The sequence below is a fragment of the Ambystoma mexicanum genome, chromosome 4q (genome assembly GCF_040938575.1).
Source record: "Ambystoma mexicanum isolate Mex_15411 chromosome 4q, UKY_AmexF1_1, whole genome shotgun sequence".
Classification (NCBI taxonomy): Eukaryota; Metazoa; Chordata; class Amphibia; order Caudata; family Ambystomatidae; genus Ambystoma; species Ambystoma mexicanum.
This window is the reverse complement of record NC_090928.1, coordinates 980,861,347-980,888,390: the sequence shown is the minus strand read 5'-3', so window position 1 is coordinate 980,888,390 and position 27,044 is coordinate 980,861,347. Positions and strand designations below refer to the sequence as shown.

Below are 27,044 nucleotides of genomic sequence, written 5' to 3'. Positions count from 1 at the left end.
AGAGGCGGTAGCACCGGGCACGAAGAGCAAAGGACAATAGACGAGCCAGAGGCCTGCGGGTGCTTCTAGACACAAATAAACTACAACCCTAATACACCAAAGAGTAAAGTTGGGAGTGCGAGAGATCTATCCTCTACACCAACTGCTTCAGTGGGACACAGTGTGAAGCATAGGCACCGCAGCTGCGCCTTAAGCGATACAGACAGCTGCACAGTACTGTAGCTTTAACAGTACCTCTTCCCATTGGCACATCAGTATTACCAGTGGCTCCACAGCAGTTCTTCCCTTTTGAAGATCCTGTACTTCACCACCACACCCGCAGCTAGGTAACGAACACAGAAACCACAGCTGTGGTGAGGACTTACCAAAGGTACCCACCTGTGAGGAGCCAAACACGCTGCTTGCCTTCAAAAAGGCGATGGAGTGATTCCATTGCCAAACCCTTCTTTCTTAGCTTTAAAACTGGTCTAACCTCAATATTTCAGACTGTGCAGCATCAGGGCTATTATTCCGCACAATCGCTTCGAAGAAGGTAGCCCTCTCCCATGGATTCTTCTGAGAGATTGAATCGCAGCTGAGCCAACACAAGTCCTAAGGAACCTCTGTTACATTTTTATTTATTTATTTGAATTTGTAAAGCACACAAAGCGGCCCTGGCGCATCGTGGCGCTGTTACAGAAGTCTTACTTAGTTGCGACAGGGGAGCAAAGTAATGATGCAGCAGAACAATAATTACAAAAAGAAACAAGAAAAATTACAGGTTACATGTTGTGGTTGACAATGTGTTCCTTGGTTACCGTGTAACAGGTTTTCATGATGGGTACTTGGTAATAGAAGAGCCAAGTCAGCCACAAAGGCAGTTCGTAGAAAAGAGTTTTACCATTACAGAAGAGTGCCAGGAGCTATCCAGAACATGAATTAATTGAACAGTTCAGTTGTAAGCGCTTTACGGAAGATTATGTATGATGCTTCATTTCTGAGTGACGTGGGCAGGGCGTTCCAGTTTTGGGGTGCTAGGTGTTGGAAGCTGGATCCTCCGGCTTTTGCAGGTGGGAACGTAGATCTGTTTGGAGTGGTGCGTTCTAATGGGTCTGGCAGATGTGATCGGGATGATCTTTGCCGATAGATAGGGGGGGTAGTGCAGACGAGGCACTTGTGTGTGATAGCCATGGTTTTGAATAAAATGCTCTCTTTGACAGTGCACATCAGACTCTGCATTTCCCAGGGGGCAATACGCCTGGTGATTCTCCGTGGTGCTGCCATGGGGATTGTGTTGGTTGAAGTTTATGGGGTTGAAACAAGTTGGGGAGTTGGGCGGGGGGGACAGTAAAATATGCTTTTGGGGTGGAGGTCATTTTCAATGGGCCTGAGATGTCTAAGGAGGTGATCCAGTTGAACAATATGGTTTTGGGTATATGGTTACGACATACTAATGGCTGACTTAACCTTTGTCACAGTAAATGTCCAGGGGCTTAACTCCCCAGTTAAAAGGAAATCTATCATGAGCATTCTTAGGGACATGCAGGCCTCGGTTGTTTGTCTACAGGAGACGCACTTGCTTCCAGAGGACAAACATAGACTGAGGAACAGGGCCTTCCCAGTGCAATACTTTGCCTCTAGTGGGATGAAAAAAAAGGGGAGTGGGCATCCTCATGGCTAAAAGAATCCAATTCGAAAAACTATTTGTAAAAAGGGACCCGGAAGGCTGTTACTTGATGGTAGGGGGGTCTTTGATGGGCCAGCAGGTCACGCTGGTGGCAATTTATGCCCCCAACGAGAGGCAGCACTTAATAGAAACATGGCGGTTCTTCCACCCGCTGGAGAAAACATACACTCACTATTCAGCAGTTCACAAGGGCTATTCCCGAATTGATATGGTGCTGATTTTGGATTCTCTGGTGCCGCAGGTCACAGGCCTGGAAATAGGGGTGCGGTGCCGTCGGACCATGCCCCGGGCTCCCTAAAGCTGGAGCCGCTTACCCCGCGGCCACAGACTCGTAGGCACTGGCGTCTAAATGAGGTGATCCGAAAAGACGTAGCTCTAAGAGCAGATACTGAGCGAGTCCTGAGGGACTACTTCCAAGAAAATGTCACACAGGAGGTAGACTGGGCTACAATTTGGGACGCAAGTAAAGCAGTGGTACGGGGTGAGTTTATAGCACACACAGTGAGATACGTTAAGAGAAAGGAGAGAGTGAGGCGGGAGTTGGATGCCAGGGTAAAAGATGCAGAGGCGGAATACAAGGATAGAGGCTCACAAAGAACTTGGAGGGACTTGAAAAAAGCCATTGCAGCCCTAGAAACGCACCTGGCGGATGAGTCCGCGCAACTCCTCTTACAAACCAAACAGTCCTATTACATACATGGGGATAAGGGTAAAATCGCTTCTTGGTGGCTAAACTAAGACGACAGAGAGCCCGAAATCGCATTGTACAGCTTAGGGACCGGAGTGGGAACCTGGTGAGGGGGAGAAAGAACTGGAGAAGGTTATGCACTCATATTATACCGATATCCTAAGGGGGGGGGGGACCTAGAGAGGGGAGCACAGGTATCCTTCTTGGATCAGGTGACCCTGCCACAAATTAGCGAGCCAGACAGGTTGTTGCTGGAAGCGCCCATAACTGAGGAAGAAGTAGGGGAGGTGATAGGGGCACTGAAGGGACATAAATCCCCAGGCCCGGACGGGTTAAGTAACGCGTACTACAAAACGTTCAGGCCGAACCTGGTGTGCCCTCTAACAAAATTATTTAATTCTATCAGGGATACAGGGCGAGCCTCAGGGGATATGGGCCCAGCTACCACGGTCCTTCTGTTAAAACCGGACAGGGACCCCCTGGATTGCGCCAGTTACCACCCCATTTCATTATTGAACGGGGATGCAAAAATGTATTCCACAGTATTGGCCCGAAGATTAGCAAGGGTTCTCCCAAAGATAATTCACCCGGACCAGGCGGGATTTGTAAAGGGGCGGCATACATATGACAATATACGCAGGGACGTAGATACGATGGAATGGGGCGAAGGACATGGCAGAAGTTCTCAGTGTTGGCATTGGATGCCTCCAAGGCTTTTGATAGCCTGCACTGGGGATTCCTTTGGCTTACCCTTAAGAGGTTTGGGTGCGGGCCGGTATTTACACGCATGGTGATGGCCAACTTTGTGAATCCGTCAACACGATTAATGATCAATGGCCGGCTCACAGACAGCATTCTTATCCGGAAGGGCACGAGGCAGGGCTCCCCGCTATCTCCGTTGATTTTTGCCATTGCCATGGAACCGGTAGCGCAGCGAGTCCGGGATGACCAGGGTATCCGAGGTGTGGAAGTGGGGACTGATGGTCCCCAGAAAGTAGCCCTCTATGTGGACGACATCCTCTTGTTCGTGAAGGACACGTCAATCTCCCTCCCCAGAGCCATAGAACTGCTGAATGAGTTCGCAAAGGTCTCGGGGTTCCACATCAACTACCCCAAATCTAAGGCACTTAATATCACAGAGGCTACAGAACAGGTGTCAGAATGGGAGAGCCGATATCCTTTGAAGTGGGAACAGAAAGCCATAAAATACTTAGGTGTTCACTTGACCCCCACCTACGATAGGCTATACGGGGCTAATATTCCGGGCCTCCTGAACTCACTGACGCAAGATCTGAAGCGTTGGGACCTGCAGTTATTATCATGGGCGGCACGTATTACAGCAGTCAGGATGAACCTGCTTCCCAGGTTCCTCTACGTGACTGGCACTCTGCCGATACTTATACCAAACCCAGCAATCAAAAAGCTACAAGCAGAGGCGATGTCCTTTATTTGGAGGGGAAAGAAACCAAGCGTCCAAGAAAGTCTCATTTAAACCACAAGCTCTGGGGGGTGCCGGAATTTCACAGGTACCCATGGGCTGTATAGGTGGTGCCCATGCTGCAATGGCCACCCAGGGACAAGCAGAATCGGTGGGTGATCCTGGAAAAAGAGGCATCTAAGATACCCCTGGAAAGCCTAGGTTTTCTCGCTGCTCGGCATAGAGGCAAAGGGGGCACACTACTGGAAGATTCCAAGGCTACCCTATGGTATTGGGACAAAGCTCTACGGGGGAATAAGGTGAGGGTGGGGGTGGCCCACTCGCCACGGTAGCCCACAATCCGGACTTTACGCCAGTTTTTGGGCGCATTGGGGAGGTGGGAATGGTCCCTCGTATTGGGGATCTCTACGCGGAGGGTACGCCGTTAACCTTTGAAAGTTGCAAAGCCAAATTCCAGGTATCGGAGAGGGAACGCTTCCACTATATCCAACTCAGACATTGGATCACCAACACGAGGGTTCGAGAGGGAGCAACTAGGGCCCCCACAGGGCTGGAGCTTACGGTACAAGAAGGAAGGGATGAGAAAGGGGTATCAAGATTGTACCGGCTGATGGGGGAGGCGGACCTGGAGGAAATTCTCCCATATATGCAAAAATGGGCTACAGACATGGGAAGACCCATCTCTGGGGAGTCATGGGGTCGTATATGGCACCGCACTGCTAAGAGCTCTAAATGCACTTTAATTAAAGAGGGGGCGTACAAGCTTTGCCTACGCTGGTATATGACACCACGGCGGATGCACTCCATCAACCCGGACTATCCCATGCTATGCTGGAGGGGCTGTGGACAACCCGTGGACTTAATCAATATGTGGTGGAAGTGTCCAGTGGTGGAGACCTACTGGAAGGAGGATCTAAGCCATATAAAAGAAATATCCGAGACACAATTGCCGTTTGACCCGGTGGTTTTGCTGGGTGAGGCGGTGGAAGGGAGCTATGCCAATTCCGGATGGAGAGCTGGCCTTATCACCCACGGCAAGAATCACCCTAGCGCAGGCATGGAAGAACAAATGGGGGCCGGTAGTAGCCGCATGGTGGGTGAGACTCTGGGGGGTGATGGCCATGGAGAAAGTGACAGCAATCGCCTACCTATGGCTCCTACTCGAAATATATTAATACCTGGACACCATTTTATGAGTTTGTGGACGACAGGGAACAGATGTATTTCAAACCTGGTTACTGCGCAATGTCTCTATTCTATGACTGGGAAGGCCTGAGTGGCGAGAAGAACTGTGCCCAAGGGACTTCCGGGGAGGTCACAAGAAGAGGCCATACTCCACCCAAATGTTGAGATGTTATTCGGGTGTGGCGGGGGGGTGGAGTTGTACCAGTTAAATTTCAGCAGCAAACGGCACCCCAAATTGGGGTAGTTTGTGGGATGGACGCTGATGATGTCATCGTTTGGTGTTCCTTAAAACACAAATGTTTGTAACTTATGCTGCTGAGAAATAAATACAATTGTTAAAAAGAAAGAAAAGAGGAGATCCAGGCTGTGGCTTCAGGGGAGAAGTGGGCAGCATTTTCAAGTTGTTTACATAGGGTATAGTGGTTAACGAGATCAAACGCAGCCGACAGATTTAGTATGAGAAGAAGTGCCAACTTGCCTTTGTCCATTATATCACCGAGTTGGTTCTTGCGATCAAGTAGGGCAGACTCTGTCCCATGGCCCGGGCAGAAACCTGATTGCCTTTTGCCCAGGAAACTGCTGGATATGAGTTTAAGCAACTTTGTCCAGAATTTTGAGCAAGAATGGGACTGTGGTGATAGGTCTGTAATTGTTGGCTATCCCAGAGTCTAGTGTACGTTTTTTCAGAAGTGGGCGAACCCACGCTTCCTTAAGGCAAGTAAGGACTTTGTTGGAGTTGAAGGAGGCTAAGGTGTCCGCACACTCTTTGACAAGATTGGCTGGGCAGGCATCGCCTTTGCAATTGGACAGTCTGATTTTACGAATGATGTCCAATACCTCTGTCTCTGTTGCTTCCCTAAAAGAGAAAAGTGTTTTCTCCAGTGTGTCTGTCCTGGTCGTATGGGACGCCGGCATGTTGTCTTTGCAGGGGTCATTGTGTTGATCATTTATCTTCTTCTGTAGGAGTTCTATTTTATTAATCATGGCTGTTTGAACCCTGGAGCACCAAGGTTTGTCTTTCACGACTTCCTGTGTGTTGGTGACCAAAGTGGACAATTCTTTAAAGATGGCAAACAACTCTTTTGATTCTGATGTAGCGTTGGAGATCCTATTGTTATAAGATGAGGATTTAGCTAGGACTATGGCTTTCTTGTGTTGTGTTGCAAGAGCTTTGTAGGCGGTTAGCATGGATACCTGTGGGGTTCCTTGCCATTTGCTCAGAGCTTTACGCTTGAGGGCACATAGTTCTTTGAGCTCGGTGGAGAACCAGGAGTTAGCATGTTTATTTATTTTTTGCTTTCTTGTTCTCTAGCGGGGCGATGGCGGAAATGGCTGATTTGAGTGTGGCATTATAGAGTTCAGCCAGCACAGAGGGGTCAGAGAAAAGTGGGTGCTTGAGTGCTGGGATGTCAAAGTAAGGATGGATCCTGTCTTTGTTTAGATTTCGTGAACATCTGGCTAGAGCAGGTAGGGCTGGCATACTAGGTTTAGGTGTATTTGCACTGATCGGGATGAGGAAGTGGATAAGGTGGTGGTCAGTCCATGGGGTCGGAGTACTGGAACTGATGTCCACACCGCAGTTATGGTCCACTACCCAATCTGGGGTACGCCCTTTGCAATTGGCGGGATTGTGGATTTTTTGCTGGAAGCCAAGATCCTGTAGAGCTTTGACTAGGGCCTTAGATTGTTTGTCTTTCTGATCGTTGAGGCCAAGATTAAAATCACCCAGAAGAATAGATTTAAAGGTGGTTTTTAGATTTTCCCCAAGGAGATGGATTAGGTTATCATGGAAGTCAAGTAGGGGTCCTGGCGGGCGGTATGCTAAATGGATAGCGATGGTGGTGGTGCGAGAGATAGTGATCTTGACTGTGAGAGAGTCAACATTTTCTCCGAGATGTGAGGTGGTTTGTCTTACTGCTAAAGTCTCTTTAACTATGAGGGCTACTCCACCACCTTTAGCAGCTGGTCTGTCTTGTCAGAAGATGGTATACCCTGGTGGGAGGGCTAGAGAGATGGCCGGCCCTGAGGCTTCATGAAGCCATGTTTCTGTAATGGCTAAGGCATGAAGGTCCAAATTAGTGATAAGGTGGTGAATTTCTGTTGCATGTGCTGGGAGAGATATGGCATTTATCAGCGCACATTACAGGAGAGAGGGCTCCTGCATTAACTTCTTCTTGTGTATGCATATCTGGGTGGTCATATTAACCTTTGTAGCTCCAGGAGGGGCACGTGTCGTGACCTCTGTAGCTCCAGATGGGGTATGTGCAGTTGTCACAACTGGGTTTGAGTGTTTTGGGCTGGTTGTGGGTGGTTTGGCTTCTGCGGCATGTTGGGAGCGCTGACCTGTCTGTGAATTTGTTTCTAGTGCCAATCGATCTGGGGTGCTTGAGGCGATGGATGGGTTCGGTGCGGCTACCAAGCCTCTAGAGCCTGATAGCTGGAGAGTTGTTGTAGTCCGTGGCAGAGCCAGGACTTTGAGGCGTAGGAGTCTGGTGATTTGGTGAAAAAAGATAGCAGGAAGGGAGTCAGGACAATATCCTCAGATTTTGAAGGTACCTTTACAGCCATGCTAGGTATGATGGCGAAAGGATGGCAGTGATTTGGGTAGGCCGCTGCTGTGCTAGTGTCTGATACTTGGGCCACAGCGCAATTAAAAACAGGTAAGTAACTATTGTGCTGGTATATGTTCATAGGGAGCAGTGCACTTAAAATAAATAATTACTATGCCAGTACACGTTCCTAATGAACAGCGCAATTCAGTTATACTAGACGGCTCTTGTGCATGTATTAGTTAGTAGGATAAAGTGCAGTTCAATACAAATGATCGGAATATTTCACTAGGATAAACCCAATTAAAAACCAGTGATCAGCTACGGTGTGCAGTCAAAATGGCGAAAAAAAAGGTCGAAAGACATAAAATTTTGAAAAAAAAAAAGTCAAATTCCCTTTTATTTTGTTATATTTATTTTGAGGTCCGGGAATAAAAAGAATGGGTAAAAAAAAAAAAAATTTAAAAAGGGGGGTTGGAGGGAACCCCCCCATTTCGAATAAAAAATGTATTTAAAAAAAAAAGCGACTTTTTTTTCTCGACATTTCTTTTTCAACATTTTGACTTTCGACCTTTTTGTTTTCGATTTTTTCACTATGAACCATCAGCTACTAGGCAGGAATATATTCATAGTAACATTACAAATAGGAAAACGTGATATGCCAGTAATATTAGTAAATATATGTTCATGGGGAGCAGTACACGTAAAATAAACAACAACGATGCCGTACACGTTCCTAATCAACAGCGCAATTCAGTTATGCTAGACGGCTCTTGTGCAGGTACTATTTAGTAGGATACCGTGCAATTCAACACAAATGATCAGAACTTATTACTAGGATACACCTAATTAAAAACCAGTGATCAGCTACTAGGCAGGAATATATTCATAGTAACATTACAAATAGGAAAACATGTGATATGCCAATATCAGTAAAAACACTGTGCTTTTCAGAATTAGAGTACAACATTTAGTGGTGGCGATCTAATAGAAAAAGTTGTGGGCAGTGTGCTTATTGAGACACACGGCAAGTCAACCTTATAGTAAATTTGCCGTGCAGCCTTCAAAGGGGGACAAGTGGAGAGGGAGTGAACAAGGGCGATCCTGGCGTGCGTATGCTTTAATGAGACACATGGTGCTGCTTTACTGTGGCAGTAAGTCGCTATGTTCAGGCAGGCTAGCGGCAGGCTAGTCAGCGACGCAGCGAACAGCACAATGGTGACCAGGCGACCAATGGAGCAACTGGAAAGGGTGTAGGTAAGCTGCGGTAGGCTATGGCATCAGGGGCATGGGTAGGGGACGATAGTAGAGTAGCGAGGTGAGGCCAGGAAAGGCACGGTGCTAGGGCGTGAGGAACGGAGGGGTGCTGGGCACACTAGCCTGCTATGCCAGCAATATGGGAAGAGTTTGGTGTGCTCTTTATATACTGTAAAACCGGGGCAAGGGATTAGAGGCACAATATCAGTGTCACACAACAGTCACAGCATTCTTACCAGATGTTCTGAGGGCAATTGGAATTGCGACATATTCCCAAATTGCAAGAAGAGGGGTGGGCTAGGGGCCTTCTTTTTTGTTAAAGGGGGGGGCTTGACTCAAAAAGGCATCATATAGTAGAAAGAGAAGAGTCATAAGCTACCTCTGTTTTAACCATGTATGGGAGGTAGGCAAAGATTCAATACTACTTAAAAAATTGTAAAAAATATATAAAAATAGTAGCATTCATTGTCAGACAATGAATGCTACTATTTTTTATGTAGTATTGAATCTCTGGCACAATCTGTTACTAACCCTCACCCATTTAAACTGTGATGTTTGAAACAGCTTAAATTATGTGCTAAGCCTACCTTGGCTTAAATGAATCCTCACTAGGTTCTACCTTTCCTTTATGAACCTATGGTTTTTACATATGTGTACAAATCTATGAATAAATACATTTTATATGAAAACTTTTTCTTTGTGACCCTCTATAGGAAGCATTTGCTAAAACTAGCCCCCTGCACCTCTTTGCCTACCTCCCATACACGGTTAAAATAGAGGTAGCTTATTTATGACTCTTCTCATGTTCCCAAATTGTCCATGAAGTCTAGCGGGAGATGTGGGAGATGGGTAGCGAGGTAACAGCCCTCCAGGCTCAGGTCAGGGCCTTATGCTGGGGGCTTTTGGCATGAGGGGCCACCTTCCGCCAACCGGTGTAGGCCATTGGCTGAAGTAGCCTCATCAAGAATGGTTGCCTAGCAACCAAATAAATAAATGACGAGCAGCGGCCATTTTGAGGAGATGTGTTGCAAAATGCTGGCGTTCCACTGGGCGTTCTCAGGTGCAGACTGGGATTCACGCACTGCAGAGGCACAATCAGCCAAATAAAGGGGGTAATATCACCCTGTGTGGATGGATTCCGAGGGTTGCACGTCGGTCTGTTGATGCAGAGCAGCTGGCTGTTTCAGGCACACGGTACGGCTTTGCAGGCAGAGTGGAACCTCGTAGTCAGGCTGGAGGTCGGTACTCCTGGGGACCGCAACAGCGGTGCTCTAGTGGTGGGGCTCCTGCCTTGATGTAAAGTATGAACTGTTAAACTTGGTAGCTAATGTCCAAATAAGCCTTTGGTTTCATGCTTGACTTTAACAAGTAGGGTTCAGCCCTAAAATACTAGTAGAGAATGTCTGAACCTGTCAATATATGTACTTACCTGTATTGCGCTATAAAGAGTATTTTCCTAATAACCTAGGTGTGAACATCCTGTGTTAATTTATAATGTGTCTATTTCACTCCCCTCCTGGGAAATTACCTTGGCTGCTCACTCACAGATAGCACTATCCATGCCAGGGACAGTTTAAGGATAAATTGGTGACTTATGCTTAGGTTGGTGGCCACCAAACCCTGAACACAGATCTAGGTGATTAATACTTAACCTTCTGTGTGGAAGGAGCGCTGCCTTTCATGGAGAAATCCAAGTATTGGTTAGTTTGAGGATTACTTTTAAAGAAGTCAAAGACTCACAAATGTGCCATATCTCACTGCTTTCAAAATAACAAATACATTAATAAAGAATCCAAAATAGCGAATTCCGAAATAACGAATTTGGAAGAAAACTAAAAAAGGTGTTGGGAGTTGGAGTAGTGGTTTTGGGGGTGGGTAGAAAGTATTAGGAATAAAAACAAAAAAACAAAAAAAATCACATGTAACCACACCATTTACTAAATGGTTGCCCCCCGCCAACCCCCAATAAGGTCTCTAGAGGAGGAGGGGAAACCCTTCTAACGGAGGCTGATGAATTATTAGTACAGTAGAGGATAATCCACAGAGCAGGCCAAGTAGTATCCTCAATAGCACTTGGATACAAACTAGTGCATGAGGTGAATTAAGGGCAACTGGGCATTTCTATAATCAAGAGGGTAAGCAGGAATGATTACTGGCTAAGGTCGGGCACAGGCTTTAAAACCGGCAAACATTGTGCATGAACAGAATTGGCATATATGATTGCAGTACCCTTTATCAAAGCTTTTTTTAAATTAATTAAGGTAGTATTCACCCTAATAGCCAGCTCCAACTCATGTGCACAAAATGTGATCACATGGGGGTGACCATGTATGATTGTTTCTATTACAATCAGAGATCTGTGATGCAGTGTTCATCAGAGAGGTGAAATAGATGCTACAAAGAGTGGGTGTAGCCAATAACACAACATAGCTTACTTGCCACATTTATGGAAAGCAATATTTACATGTATCATCAATGGCATAAGCATTGCCACATAAGGTAAGGTTTTTCAATGTTAAGTGTGTGCAGAATGAAAGATCCTTACCATTTGTGTTATGTTGTGTTGCATGCCACTGAATTACTCGTGGTAAGTATTGATCCAAAGCACTAGCTGTGTACAGACACAGAGGAAAGAAGAAGCAGAAAAGAGCCAGTAAGAGCAGCAGGAGGCACAGCAAAAGGGGGCAGTCTTCAGCTTCAGTATTTCTTCAAAGAGCATAGAAGCAGGGTTGACAAAAATCGTACAAGTCTGCAGTGTGCAATTTTTTAGGTGACAGATTAACTAAGATGTCATTCAGTTTTTGAGCTAAATTTTCAGCCCCATTATGTCTGCATAATATTGCCTCTTGTAACATAATGCAAGCGCAATGGCCTGCTGGGGACAGTCATCGTCCAGTAGAGCAAAGATGGCGCTAGATTTGATAAAACAGGTGCTACACCACTCATCCTCGTGATTATCTGCACAGATGCACTATTTCATTGTACCTCTATGCAAGCTCTACAAATAAACATTCATGCGCTGTGCACATGGACTCCACACTCTTTATTTATCAATTAGAAATGACAGACATTTCCTGTGAAAAGCTTTATGGCCTATGCCTAGTGCCTTGAACTGGAGGCCAGTGAAAAACTGTCTGCCAGGGTAATGTTAATGTTAAAGGTTTTTATAACGTGCACATGTGCCACTTGCATGGTCTCTCAGCGCTCTGGTGGCTCTGGGAATATAAGGGAGTTGTAATGTGCTGCTGTTAGCTTAATTTCGGATGGACCGTTCAGTATGTGAGAGGTGTGTACAGAGGGTTGAGTTTTCGTATTCGTTTTTTGTTAGCGGCAGATCTTAAGCTTTTTCTGGTTGATTAGTAGTACCTACCTCTGTTTGCCCTTTCTAGTTGCATCAGTGAGGTCGCCTCTGAGGAGATGGGTTCCAATGCTGCACTACTAGTCCATTGGCTCTGTGTCAAGGGTCATCAGCAGGCGGGTGGGGGGGGGTTCTTTGGCTGGATTCTCCTGAGGAGTTTTAGGTTTGGTGCCCTTACTCACGGGTTGGAGGTTCTTTGACTGGATTCCTTGCATAGCTTAGATTTCTGGTAGGGGAGGGTTGATGCCTGGTTTAGTTCCCTCTTGTTTGCCCTCCCTCTCTTGTTTGCCCTCCCTCACGGGTTGGCGCTTCTTTGACTGGATTCCTTGCAGAGCTTAGATTTCTGGTAGGGCTCGGGTTGATGTCTGGTTTAGTTCCCTTTTGTTTGCCCTTACTCACGGGTTGGAGGTTCTTTGACTGGATTCCTTGCAGAGCTTAGATTTCTGGTAGGAGAGGGTTGATGCTTGGTTTAGTTCCCTCTTGTTTGCCCTTACACACAGGTTCGAGGTTTTTTGACTGGATTCCCTGCAGAGCTTAGATTTCTGGTAGGGGCAGGGTTGATGCCTGGTCTTGTTTGCCTCTTGTTTGCCCTACAAATATGGTCCTGCCTCTCTACCCTCATGAAAAAGCAGGTTGTCTCATAAAGCACTTACTGCAGAAGCCTAAGCAAAATGCTGGTATGCAAAAGTATAAATAAGGGCCATAATCCAAGGATGAGGAAACATTTGCAGTAACTGCAGCTGCCTATACACATTTGTAGCAGGCACAAGCAATATGCACCCAGAGTTCATGAAAAGGGGCCTCTCCTTTAGTACCAAATGCAGCCAACCCTATGACTGTCATCCTTGATTTACACTGGACAAATCAAAGCGGTCAAAGGAGAGACATCCTATGGCTGCCAGCTCACTCTATTTACAGAAATACTCTTTTACCAAGCACACGCAGTAGATACCCATGAGTTTACTAGGAAGACAGTCAAATTCCAAGGATTCTTCAAGTTACTCCCTGCCTGTATGGGTTGACGACAGAAATGGAAGACCTTTCCTTCAAGTTTGCAGGTTAAAAAACGAGTGTTCCTAATACCTCCAATCTCGCAGAACGTGAATCGCCTCGTTAATATGGGGATCCAGAGATCGTAAATGATCAACCCTATACCCAAGACCCTTTTTCTAATGTTCTTGGAACAGGTCCGGTGCCCGAATGATCATTTGTCTACATTTTTAGATCACACTTACAAGAACAAATTGGGCAAGCTGCGCGAAATACCAAACAATGCAACGGCAGGAAGGTCCATTCCAGTACTAACACGCAAGCATGTGTTGCCATCCATTAAAGTAAGAAACAGAAGTCAATTACCTGTGCAGATGCGTTGAGGAGACCCGACGAAGTACCCTCAGACTCTGGGTATGTGATTTCGACAGCAAACTCAAATCCAAGTGGCAAATACCCAGTCATGAAGAAACTGAAAAGATCAATGGGAGGGACATTGAAATAATTGAAATCACAGCAACTCATGCGGTGCAGAGCAATGCTTCAGTGCAGCATTTTACTAAAGAAAACAATACTAACATTGAACCAATGAACGTGCTTTAGTAGGCCAATGTAGAAAAATGGGAAAGTCAATAGTACCAGCTAGTTACAAATTATAAACAGAAAAACAGCCATGATTTGAAGAATCTTAAGTGGAGGTAGAGAATAGGTTACATTTTGGTTGGTTACTCGGAATGATGCAAATGATGCACTACAGGCTTACGGACGGACTGGCGCAGTCACATGTGTGTGTAAAGGAGAGCCACAGGCTTTCCTATTCCGCAGACAGAAAAATACTTTTTGGGTTGGGAGTGGAAGGGGGCGTGAGGTGTGGGAGTGGGGCAAGGGCTGGGATTGGATTGAGAATGGGGGTAGAACAGTGCTCCAGATGGGATTGTTGAGGAGGCCAAACCCTTGCCAAGGGAGGCTGATGAATTATTTGTGTAGGAGGGGGCCCTACAGAGCAGGCCTACAGGCAAGTAGTGGGATCCATCACTAGATGCAAGCTAGTGCACAGGGTGAATCAAGTGCACCTCAGCAGTATTATAATCAAGAAAGTAATCAGGGATTATTTCTTGTGGCTGACAACTGGTCTAGACACAGAGAGGTTTGTTCCAGACTGTACAGTATATGTGGGTGGCTGACAAATCCTTGATGACCAAGTAAGCACCCTTGGTGCCCATCTAAGTCCAAGAAGTGACTTGGCATAGAGTGAAAGTTGATCTTGTGGCCCTTACTACTAACTATCACTCGACAAACATTATGCTCTGGTCAAGGGGAAACCATTTCCCAATGTCCAAAGGTTACGTTTGTTCATTCCATCAGTATCTGACCATAAATGACAATGGATATGGAAGGAAAGGTGTTCCAAAACTCTACCGTCAGAGGGGATGACAATATTTTTAAGAGATATAGGCACACAGCACCACACAACAGTCCTCATCTACAAAGTAATAGTTGGTGGGAGTTATTGAACAGGTTACTGAAGGAAACAGAGCAGGCTACTTTTCAGAATGGCCCTGATGTCCACGATACAGTTCGACACATGCAGTTTATAGAGAAACCCCTATCCTCATATTTCTTTTGAAATGCCCCCCTTTGAAATCATGCACAGTAGGCACAACTCTAATCCCCATGTGTAAATCCTGGTGGTTGGTTAGACAGTTTAATTTGTCGATGACCTTCTACACTGATATGCAGAGTGTATGACATCTTGGAAGCCAAGCTCCCAGTAAGGAGGCAGTTTCCCGGTTGCTCAGCAAATGGCTGTCAGGCTGAGCATGTCTAACATGGAAATTACACCCAAGATCCACTTTTCCCTCCTTGAGGAAGGTTTAAGACTAGATTGACAACATCCAACTACTGCAGTGTCCTACAATACATCTACCAGTTTCATCCACATTACACAAAGTAAAGTGCATTTTGGGTGCATCATAAAACTCAGACCAAAGTAAACCACTTGAAAGATTGTCTTCTCTAAACAGAGGAAGGAAATGTGTTTTAGCTCTTGTCATGTGAGATTGGTCGGCTTCCTTTGATAGGATCGAATACCAGGGGCGGCTACAATATGTGAGGTTGTGTGCATAGATTGTGACTGGCACTTCCTCACAGATTATCAAGCAGGATTTCTAGGACTCACCTGTTGGTCCAAAGCCAGTTAGGGATGCCTTAAGATTGGCCTTCACCAATTATTGCTCAATGTATACTTAATGCTTCAGTGTGACATCTTTAAATTATGGATTTGCAGAGCCATCATCGGAAGAATGCAGAGACAGATCTATGGCTTTCTCATGCAGGATTTTGCAGCTGTAGTCTCTAGCCTTTCCAAGTGCCATTGGGTCCAACAGCAACCTTTTCGTGGGAAATGCAAGAAGGTGCATGGTTTAGTGTGAAAACAGGAGGGAGGGGGGAGCTTACACCACAATCATCAACTAATAGTGGTTTGAAGGAGGGATATGGGCCGGCCCCTCTCCCGCTGAAACTATTTGGGACTCATTGCTTGGTTAAAGCAAATTTCTATCATTCTAAAGCTAGCAATTTTGTTTGCAGTTTATTAATATATTCAAACATAGTGTTGACCTTCAGTTTTGAACATGCTTTCTCAAATTGGTAAACCTGCCCAATATACTTCCAGAAATGATTTTGCCATTAATACAGATGCACTAAATGTTACGGTTTTGGCAGTTGTCAATATTTTCATCATTGCAGCATAATGCCACATCTAAGCCTCTGCGGGTGGGCATCTGCGGACTATGCAGGAGTTGGAATTTATCGCCTTAGTGAATTCTGAACTGTCCTTTTGTCTTGGCATTTTTTTGGCAAACTAGTTTGTAGGGTATGAAAATTATGTACTGTATTGCATGAACTAAACTTCCCACAATGAACTTGCTGGTAGTTCCAGAAAACTGACAGTCTGATATCTACAATCACCAGAACTCAGAAGGGTCCACTCTCCCTCCTGGTCTTGGTTTCGGTTGTTGGGTGCCAAGCCCACCACTGCATATTAGTGGTCACACCACAGGGAAGGCGGCTTCTTCTACCCTGACCGGAGATGCTTGCTCGGTCAGGTTGTCTCCCTCGTAGCCTCCAGCTAGCAGGTCTCCCTGTCTGCATGCCACGGCTGGCTCTGCGGCTCAGCGTCGCTCGACCCCTCTAGGATGGTGTCTCCAGAGAGGCTTGCTTCTGCATAGCAAGGACTCTCCTTCCTCCATAGGAGTCTCTCTCCCATTTGCAGCCTGCACCACTTTTATGTCATTACAACAAATAAGATTGAGTCCATCTTCTTTGATCATGGCCTTCAGATGTGGTTCATTATTATCTGCAGCCAACAGTGTAAAAGAAGGGTCTTTGTTGTTTATAGGGGTAACAGAAGATGCCAAAGTCTTTTCCATCCCCATATATGCAGAAAGGATTGTTTGGACAGGGAGTTCCTTCATGGAATGACAGTCCTTGTACCCAAGAGGGGACTCACTCCCAGTGAAGTCCCACTTGCCTAGACCACCAGAGAGGGGCTTGCGTAGCACACTCGCTTCCCTAGCCTCAAAGGGGGTTGGTCCCATCTGGAGGGAAGGGACAAATTTTCCAGGTTCGTCACAAGACCTGAAGCTAGGAGTCACCCATTGCACACTGTTTCCACATAAGCCCCCAGATCACCATTTGCGATGCTAATCAGTTAAGTGAACATAGCCAATGGAAACTGAAGTTTAGTGGGTGCATCAATCCAAAAGATGCTCATGCATATGACATATTACATCACAGAAATATACACAGTGGCTCGTGAAGTGCATATTAATCTCAAGCGCCACGATGCCTCTGGGCTGCAGGTGTGCTATACAAATGCAAATAAATAACTCATTGGCAGTTTATTAGAAGCCGTTTGGGAAAGAAAGGTTTTTACAATGGCAGATGCTAAGTGACACTACAAGGACATCTGTTATTCAAAAGGTGATAAAGAAAAAGGTATGGCAGAGAGGAAAATCCAGAAAAATGTATTGAAATTATATTTTTGTCTCCAAAGCTTAATCACTGCATTTTTTTCGAATCAGATAATGAAGCTGTGCTTTCACAGGTAGAAGACCCATTATATATTGAAATATGAAGGCTCTAGATCAGGCTGCTAATTTATTACAGAAAAACATCCTGGCAGAGGGGGCGTGGAAAGTAGTTGCATCACGCAGGACAAAGTTACAAATGCAACACCACAATGGGTATGAGACGGAGAAGAAGGTTTGATGCTGAGCACATTTGAACCAGAAGGCGGCTGTTGTTTCACAAACATGTATTCTCCAGTGTTTAACACTAAGGCAGGCCCCATATGGTCCATTACATTCAGTACAACTAAGACACACACATTAAGTTACACTTTAGGTTGATGTTGGCGTAGCGATACACTCCATAATAAAGTTCTACGCTGCACGGAAGATGAAGGAGGTGTGTATGCCACTAAACATGTAAATAGAAGATGTATGTACACTGCTGCAGATAATGTTGACTTCTTTGAGGACACACCTGATGGAAAGGCAAACCTTCATGCAACTGTGATGAACTGTTATCAAGAAGGTGATGACAAAGATGATTCGCTGTTCATAACAAAGTACGGTGCAATCCTGCTGAATCGTTCACTACAGAACCTACCCGATGGACTACATGACAGACTTCATCTCCTACAGTGGCCCAAAGATCCTAAAGGCAAAGGGTGAACGTTTTAAGGAATCTGATGTTCACAAAAGAGCCAAAGATTCAGAATCGTTTCGAGAAATAGACTTGGCATGGTGTTCATGGAGAAAGGAAAGTATACCACATTCTTCTACTTTGAATGCCGAGAGCACAGAGTCTGCAAGTAGGATGGATAGTGATGATGCAATGGTTGCAGACTCCCGAATTGAACCGGGGAAAATATTATTTTTATCCTGTGTGTTCTAACTTGGACTGTTTTCAATGCAACTTTGAAAGAAGTGTTGAAGCAAATAACATGCATATGTGCTCTGCCAAATAGATCAGCTACCCGAACAGATGTCTTTAACAGCATCCTTGTGATGGATTTGTCTTACAGCCCCGCCCTCTGCACATATGTGGGGCATTACTTTATGATAATGGCTCTTTACTTGAAAGAGACAAAATTCCAGGAAGGTGGGTTATTCGGTACAGTTATGGCACTGTCCCGCAAATCGTCACAGGCAAACATAATCAACGTGTCAAAAACCCACACAAACTAACACTTTTTGGACTTTATGCCTGCTAACTTTAACTGCTCTTCAAGAAGCATCCATATACATAAGTTCTTAAAAATGTTTCAAGAGCTGTGATGTTCAAGGCCTGCTTTCACCCACTTAGTAATGCAATATGTTTGAAGACACGAAGGAGTCTGCGAATGTTCAAGGGCAGTCTTACCCAACATTTAAAATGAGGCAGGATTCCATAAGAATGGTGCAATCTCCTTTGCAAGTAATGAGCGTCGTTAGATGTCTTGAACAGAATGCACACATTTCACCAATGAAAGCAATAACTAGGTATTACTTTGAATGAAACGTTCAGAATTACCCTGGGATGATGGCATGTTGTCTTGTCAAAATTGGTATTTTGAAAGAGTGAAGCCCTACAATATGGAAAGAATTTTAAAAAGGAAACTTGTTTGGAAGGAAAACTAATTTTCCATTTTCCACTGCTGAAGCTGATAAAGTGCTAGGACATCAGAACAGAGCTTTTAAGGTTACTGGAAGTTTAGCAGGCAGAACACACATCCCAGGACACTTGATCACTAATTTTTTAATAGTACCAGTACTTGACCATATACCCGAACATATGTAGAGCATTGCAGGGATCCCAAAGCAAGCAACATCCTTATGATTCTAAAGAAGGAGTAAGCAGGGAGGATACTGCAGTAAACAAATTGCTTATTGAACTTAAACGGATTGGAAATCAATTTTCATTTGATGGGCCTGGACCTGTTGACATTGTAACCAAAGCAGTATTTGGTAACCCCATTACAAAAATGGAGGTCAGCTCTATACTCTTGGTATTAGATTTTATGGTGAGTTCAAAACACAGAGACCCATCTAGCACAATGTACATAAGGGATCCTATCAAGAATAAGGAACTCAATCTGTGTTAAAGGGCAAAGAGGAAAATGCCCGACTACTTGTAAGCAGATCACAACAACAAGTAGATTTACGTGGGACATTAGAGCTCTATGAATTATCTGCTGTACAACAATGACTGTTTAACAATGATGGAATTATATATCTTTGCCTGTAACAAAGCAAACAGATTGGAATCTTGAAGTCAATCCCGCCACCACCATCGCAAGGCAGCAGCACAAAAGAGCAAAACCCCTCCATAAACAGCAATTACCAACACTGAACATAAAGGGATTGTATCTGTTGCATTTGTTGATGGGATTGCAGAGGTCAAAGCTTTGGATGAGTCAAAGGGAATTCAGATATTCAAGGATGTGGCAGAAGCATTCACCAAATGAATTCAAAGGAAGTACTGGGAGTATAATGACAACACTTAGTGTTTGAACAATACACAGAAAACTCAGGCAAGAGTATTACAAGACAAAAGAGGCTACAGGGAATTGAGCCAACCCACTACAAAATCATGGACAGCACAAATATAGCTAATGTTACTACCAAGCAGATATTTTACACATCAACATCAAATATGATTTAACTGCTTCCTATGTTGAAAAATGGTTTAGCGTGCACTAATGACAAAAGATGACTTTATAGTGCAGTGGCTTACACAAGTAGCCACCTCACATTGTTTTGTGGATTGTCTTAGTAGTCCGTAAAAAGAGACAGGAACAAAGATCAGACTTCATGCTATCAATGCCACAGAACGAGGACCTACAAAACACTATAAAGTCTAACAGAACAAGGATATTTTCATTTTTGCTGTAAAAACATATCCACAATCTCCCATGAGCCTTACTTTGTGCCTACTTCAAAACACTGTATTTCATCTGCAGAGATAGTTTTACTTTGTGCCTACTTCAAAACACTGTATTTCATCTGCAGAGATAGTTCGATCACTAGGCTCCTTGATGCCCTCTGTATTACATGCACAGGGTCAAACTGGGACATAAAATAAGGTCGGGCACCAATGAAAAAGTGGCACAAAGTAGCAAATGTCTTCCTTTTTGTGACAGAATGTTTGAGTAGTACTCAAGGGGGAGTCTTTTGGTAAAATGTGTTGCAAATTATGCCTTTTAAAGACTACTTGTTCAGTAACATTGGTCAAAACTAGCAGCCCACTGAAGTTACTCAAACTGGCCAACCATGATAAAAAAACTTTGACCCAATCAATTGGCCCACACTAGCATGTTGTGGCCGCAAATCAGGGATAGCCCAAAGGGGGGTCCGAGCCTGTGCCTGCATTTCACCCCTTGTCTGGATCTAATTGCACAGACACTCTCAGGGAATAGTAGCATTTCAGGAAAGCAGGAAGTACATGAAGCCCAAAAAGAAATACCTGAACAGATACTGAGTAAACTGGAAGCATTCATTTGCCAAGCCCATCAGCCCTGAAGCAGTATAACTAAACCTGCAAAGTTTCGAAGGACTTGAATTTCTAAATAACAGACAAACTGGGAAAGGTTACCACCTACATGAAGTACTTTTCATACCTGGAATGAAGTAAGTCAACTACCAAGTCATGATCCAGAACCAAGATTAACCCTCACAGCCAACAATTCCATCTATTGCAAAGGACTGGAACCTGGAGAACAGAGAAATGACTTTCGTTCTATGTGAAGTGCCATGTGCTCCACACTCCATTCTGTGGTTGAACAGATGTTCGTATGTGAAGAAGAGACACAGTCCTTCGTGTAACGGTTCATCAAACACCCTTCCTTGTATACGCATTTGTGTGTGTGTAACAATGAAATGTATAATAATGATTCTTAAACTATACAAGCTTAGCAGACTGACGGATGATTTTAGCAAAGTTGATGTTGATCTTGACGGGTGATTTTAGCAAAGATGATGTCGATCTCATTAAGTGACCCTGTAAAGAACACTATATAATTATGTTAAATCAACGTTAGTAATTTCATAAGATCAGTCCTATTATATAATCATATTTTAAGTGGAAAATAAAATAGAAATCACTAAAATGTCATATTAATAGGTTTTATTTCCTGTGGAACATCCAAGTAAAAGTACAAATGAGGTATCATGAGAATACCTTTCACCCTGACACTATGGAAATGATTCATCCTTTGGTACTTTCCGACAACACAAGATCACACCCATCTTTTCCTCATGAAAACTGCTATGGACTTCCAAATCCTCCTCTACTAATGTTGAGAAGAATACACGAAAAAATACAATCACAGGGATGGAATACAGCTGTGTCACTAGCGCCCTGATAAGCAGGCCCAGTGCAGGAAAGTTAGAGGGACTCCAGGAACCCCCACTCTCTGATAGAGCATAACTCTATCAGAGTTATTTTTCGGGTCCAAAATACCTTCAGCTATCCCTCTGCAAATACCTCCCCTCTCGAGCTCTTCGCTCTTCTACCTCTAACTCCCTGAGGGTCAGTCATTTCTCAAAGAAACGAGCTGGGGGTAGATCTGTCTTCGGCTGGGGCCTCCCTCTGGAACAGCCTCCCTGCCACTCTAAAACTTCAGGAGAACCATCTCCGGTTCCAGAAAACCCTCAAGACCTTCCTCTTTGCTTCTGCCTTTGCCCCCCCCCTCTCCCCAGCTGATCTGGTCTCTCTTGGCACCCTTCACCTGGCCACCCTCTGTCCTCTGGGCCCAGGTTCCTGCTCACCTTGCCACCCTCCTGCGCTGCCTCCGGGCCACCCCTTGCACTGTGGTCAGTATCTGTACCCATACAGTCCCCCCCTTTTTCTTCCTGCACTTATCGGACCTACCCTGTCTGCTCCCTTAAACTCAGCACTTGCCACTTGCTGGCTGCCCTACCATTTTTATTGCTTTTATTATTTATTGATTTATTTATTATTACTTATTCTGTTTCTCCTTTTGCTCTGCACTTTCCACTTCTCCCCGCTTCCTTGCACTTTTCCCCTCCCCCTCTTCCTTGCACTTGCGCATTTGTCAATGTCACTGGGCCTAGTAAGATGGTTGTTTTGTTCTCCCGTTCCCCTCCCTTGCCGTGCTCTGAAAAACCTGTGTATGAGCGTGATAGAAATGAAAAATCAATATCAATATCAATATCTGCATGCCACCTCTGGGCAGACAGTCAGGATCAGTCTCATTGGATGTGTGAGGGCTCCCTTCCTGCATAGACCCCGGGATCCCCAGTAACATTTCCAGGGAAAGAGTATCTAACTGGGAATTTGACGCAATTGAATGAAGAAATATATCATCTTGAGAATATAGAAGTAATTTGATGTGAACACTAATAGCAAAGGTCTCTCTAACTATATGTCCCACACCAATTTGTTGTGCTTATTAGTAGTGTTTAATATAAAGTACACCCACTAAGAATGTGCTTGGCCCATTTGAGAAATGCCACATTGCAAATTGCACCTATCAATCACATTTCATCTATGCAAAGTCCTTCCTATCTGAAGACAACATTCCAATGTATTTCACCAACAGACCCTGAAAACAGTGTTTGCAAACCTCATTTCTGTTACCAAATTAAAATGTCCTACCAAATGTTGTCATCAACATTCTGTCAGGTTCCCCAAAACCTGGAATAATCTGCCTCAGCCCCAATGACTAAGAAATGAACTCTGTGAAAGTCAGAGATGCTATAATGCCTTCTTGTTCGACTAATCTGCCGAAGCAGCCGCCTCTCCCAAGTTTAGTACTTCCCTGGATGTTTAAAATGGGCCCTGGAGATGGCGGACTCCCAGACCCTTTGTGAGAACAAAAGTGGTGTTTGAACACCAGAAGAAGAGGCATTCCCCGACCCCCCCTTTTTTTTCCTCCATATTCGACCACTGACCGCTGGTTCTAGATACCAATGTTAATTTTCTGAGTGCAAGTTATATTGAGGAAATGCATTACAACTGTTGTACAAATCATCTGAGCTAATGATAAGCTGCATGTACCTACCCAAGCGCTCCACCTGTAATGAACACAACCACGAGATACCCGAGGTCCAGCGTGAAAGTAAACACCAGCATTCCAACGAAGGACAAGATGTACACTGCTAGCGTGGTTTGCCTGCAAACACAGAAAAAATATTTAATTCGGGAAACTATGCATATGATAAAAAAGATACAGAAACATAAGAGGCACGGAAGAGAGGACATGCGTTTGTCATTTTTAGTTTGGACTTTCAGCGTGTTCATATATTTCTTTTCAATCATTTGAAAGTACCTACCAGCCCACATTTAAATTATATATATGCGCGCACAGACAAACACACATGCACACACACAATCAATTCGAAGCTTCAAGCTTCTAGCCAGACATTAAAAATGACTTGCCCCTTCACCACAGGGGCAAAGCATGCCATTTCTTACTTGCCAGTGAGTGCTATTTCTGAGGCGTGTGTATGTGTATGTATATATCTACATGCACAATAAATGTATCTGTTGGATTGTGAATGGATTTAATAATCAGATTAAAAGGAAAATGATACTCATCATTATAAAATAAAATAAAAGAAAGACAGAAAACCAAAAGAAAAGATGGTCTGGTGAGGAAATAGACAGCTCAATCAACAACAAAAAACTAAAACAAGCCAATATCCTATTTCTTAAAAATCTATAGTTGAAATTGATAGTATCAAGGTGGACTCTAATGCAATGTGGATAACATTCAAGGTATTGATGTATTTCAAGTCTATAGATCACGTTTCAAGAACTGCTGACAAAAGAGGGTGCACAGGAAATGCTGCCCAAATAAGCCCGCCAATAGAGGATGAGGGACACAGGAGTGACATGCCCAGATGAGGAGGGTTTTGGAGGGGCAAACAGATCAAGAAGACGGGAAGAGCATGGCTGACCAGATTAGTGCTTTGAGCGGTCGGAAAAGGTAAAAGGGGATCCAGGAGGTAGATATCCCAACATGGAGGGTTTGGGCAGGCGAGGGCATGAGACAAGAAGACGCAGGGACAGGGGACATGGTGAAGAGTGTTGGGGGGTTGAAGCATCACAATGAGATGGATGTATCTCTATTTGTGGTCCTTTTAGTGCCACTCTAGGGCAGCAAAAATAAGCAGTTTTTTTTAAGCCATCTCAAGCGGGCATCTAATAGGCGTAGACTGATAAAGGACATTAGCTCAATCCTAGCCAACGTCTTCCTTCCAAACAATAGATCTAAAAAGGTCTTCCACACAATTTCACAGAAAATAATGGATTGTAATGTCTCCAATCCCGCCATCGCTATGGATATTAAGTTGGTACAAGACCCATGGACCCATAAGAGCTGAAACATTGCCATAAATGACAGTAAGTCCCACACAAAACCTGAACATCTTATAGAAGGCCTGGGCGTAGTGGATGCTGAGAGAACTGATAACACAACATTTTTCCATTCTACCTTCTCTCCGCCCCCACAAAAGGGTGTGATCTGTATACACAACTTTCTGGTGGAGAAGCCATTGCTGAACAGATGGTACAGATCAGTTTAGGTAATATTGCCTGCACCAACTATGCTACAAATCATTCTCACATTTTGCAAGAAAGAGGCTGCCATAAACAATGGAGCATGAATCCCTTCCTCCTGAAAGATCAGACATTCACTGACCAAATGAAATAAGCCATGTTTGCAAGGCTAACTTCAATCAAGTCAACATATGAACTCTGCGGAAAGCCCTGTTAATTGGGATCTTATTTCACAATCATCTTGAAGAGAAGACAAACTTAGCATAACTTCATACTTTAGACACGAAACCTGTAAAAACGTGAAGATGAGCATCCAAAATTATTCAAAAGCAACAATTGCGGGGAAACATTTTCAGAGTGCCTTCAGGTCAACAGATACTGTTCTAAAATGGCTGACTTCTTTCCCTTCAACTTACGCTTGCAAATTAGCTGTGTCTTTTGTACAACATCATTGACAAAGATGTTCTTGATCCATTAAAGCTATCATTTTACATGCTTACCCAAAAAAGTCTGTGACCCCATAAACTGCTTAAACTACCACTCAGCCTCCTCACTCACCTTGTATAACAAGATCCAAACAAAAAAAAGGGCTACATGGCTCAATAACATCATAAATGAAGTCATTCACAGACCAAACAGGTGTTTGCAATGTTCTCCTGTTGTGACCAAATCTATTCATGACAATCTAGATGTCTAGCGATGCTTAGGGCCTCGCACAATGCTAACCATGGATGCTAAACACAGATGATGAGTATGCTTTTGATAACATCTCCTGGAACTTCCTGCAGTTGATGGTTACATGTGTACTTATGACATAACTAACCATCCTTTATATCTCAAATGTATTAAATGATGACGTTACAAAAATATCTTTTCACTCTTTGACACTCCCACCTCTCACTGATGCTAGGCTCTAGTCTGTGATCGTCTTTCAGCATGAGTGTATCTACATCCAGTCAACTGTAACTCGCAGGTGCAATTTTGTTTTTTTGACATACAAATACAATTACTCCGATAGCTTAGGCTACCTACTATTAAAAGCTCTTCCTGATAGGACAGAGTTGTGTGTTTGTATTAGTATACTTATTTACTCCATGTGCAGAGTGAACGTCCAACCAAGAGTTATTCTTCTCGCATTGGACCCTTAGCCTTCCTGACATTATCTAAAACCTTCCCTTTTCTAATCATAAGAGCTGATAGCAACAGGGATGTTCATCCTCTACATAACTGTTTGAGATTGTATTCGCTTTTTTATTGTTTCCTACAACTGGGCAGTTATTACAGTAGCAAGACCTTGTTTCCCCACTTTTATTTTCTAATATGCCATTGATCAATTTCTAACAATCTATTTTGTTTAGCTATCGATCACCTTCTGTCTTTTGCAACTAAACTATCAATTGGGGCTGCGTATTACAGGTATCCCAGCTGCCCCCCACTCATATCTGGGAGGATTCCATCCTCCCTTTCCAATTGTGTCTGTGCTCAATGTACCATTCGTTTTTACAGTAAGGTTTTAGTTGAAAAGCACCCAGAAGTTTACATTCTACAAATAAGGTACTTTGGAATGATTTACCCTCATAATTATGATACACCAGAGAACAATACAAATATGGTTTGATCCAGAGTCATTAATGTAATCAATACATTTTACTGTGGCAATAAAACCTGAGGCGGCGGGCCAATACCGCCCCAGGTAATGCCCCCGGGGCCATAGTTACGGGGGGCATTACCGTGGGCGGTATTGGCCTGCCGCCGAGGGTCTTATTGCCATTAGCACCCCGGCCCGTTAGACCAGGGTGCTAATGGCATTTTTTTCTGTTTCGATTGTTTCAAAACAGAAAAAAAAAAATGGCTGCCGGGAAAGGGAAAACGTAGTCCGTTTTCCCTTTCCATGGCGGCCATCAGGAGCGGACGCGCTGGGTACACAAGTGTTCCCAGCGCGTTCGCTCCCAAGACTAGAAGAAAAAAGAAGGTAAGTGGGGTTGGGAGGGCGGAAGGGAGGGGGACGGGGAAGGAAAAAAATAAATAAATAAAACGCGGTCTACGGTGGGTGACGATGGAAGCATCCAGCAGTGTGGAGGCTTGGAGTGGGGATGGCTACGCTCCGAGTCTCCACACGGCTGGAGGTTTCCATCGTTCCCCGCCAGAGATCGCAGGATAGTAGCTAAGTCAGGTGGGGTGGGAGGAGGGAGGAAAAAAAAAACATTCTTACCTGAGTCCCTGGCGGGGGACGAAGGAAGCCTCCAGCCATGGGGAGGCTCGGAGCAGGGATTGCCCCGTTTCGAGCCTCCTCATTGGCTGAGGGGCTGCCACACCCCTCGCCGGGAACAGAGTAGCCGGCA

The 27,044-nt window shown here is 44.4% G+C and overlaps 1 protein-coding gene across 1 annotated transcript in view; it reads right to left on the bottom strand.

The window, feature by feature from the left end:
- FLVCR1 (FLVCR choline and heme transporter 1) overlaps positions 1-27,044 on the bottom strand; it is a 379,457-nt gene that overhangs the window by 55,933 nt on the left and 296,480 nt on the right. The window contains exons 6-7 of the mRNA XM_069608541.1: positions 23,204-23,314; positions 13,498-13,603 (exon numbers count right to left, since the gene is read on the bottom strand). Of these exons, the coding sequence (XP_069464642.1) occupies positions 13,498-13,603; positions 23,204-23,314 (217 nt within the window). The remainder of the gene's footprint in view (positions 1-13,497; positions 13,604-23,203; positions 23,315-27,044) is intronic.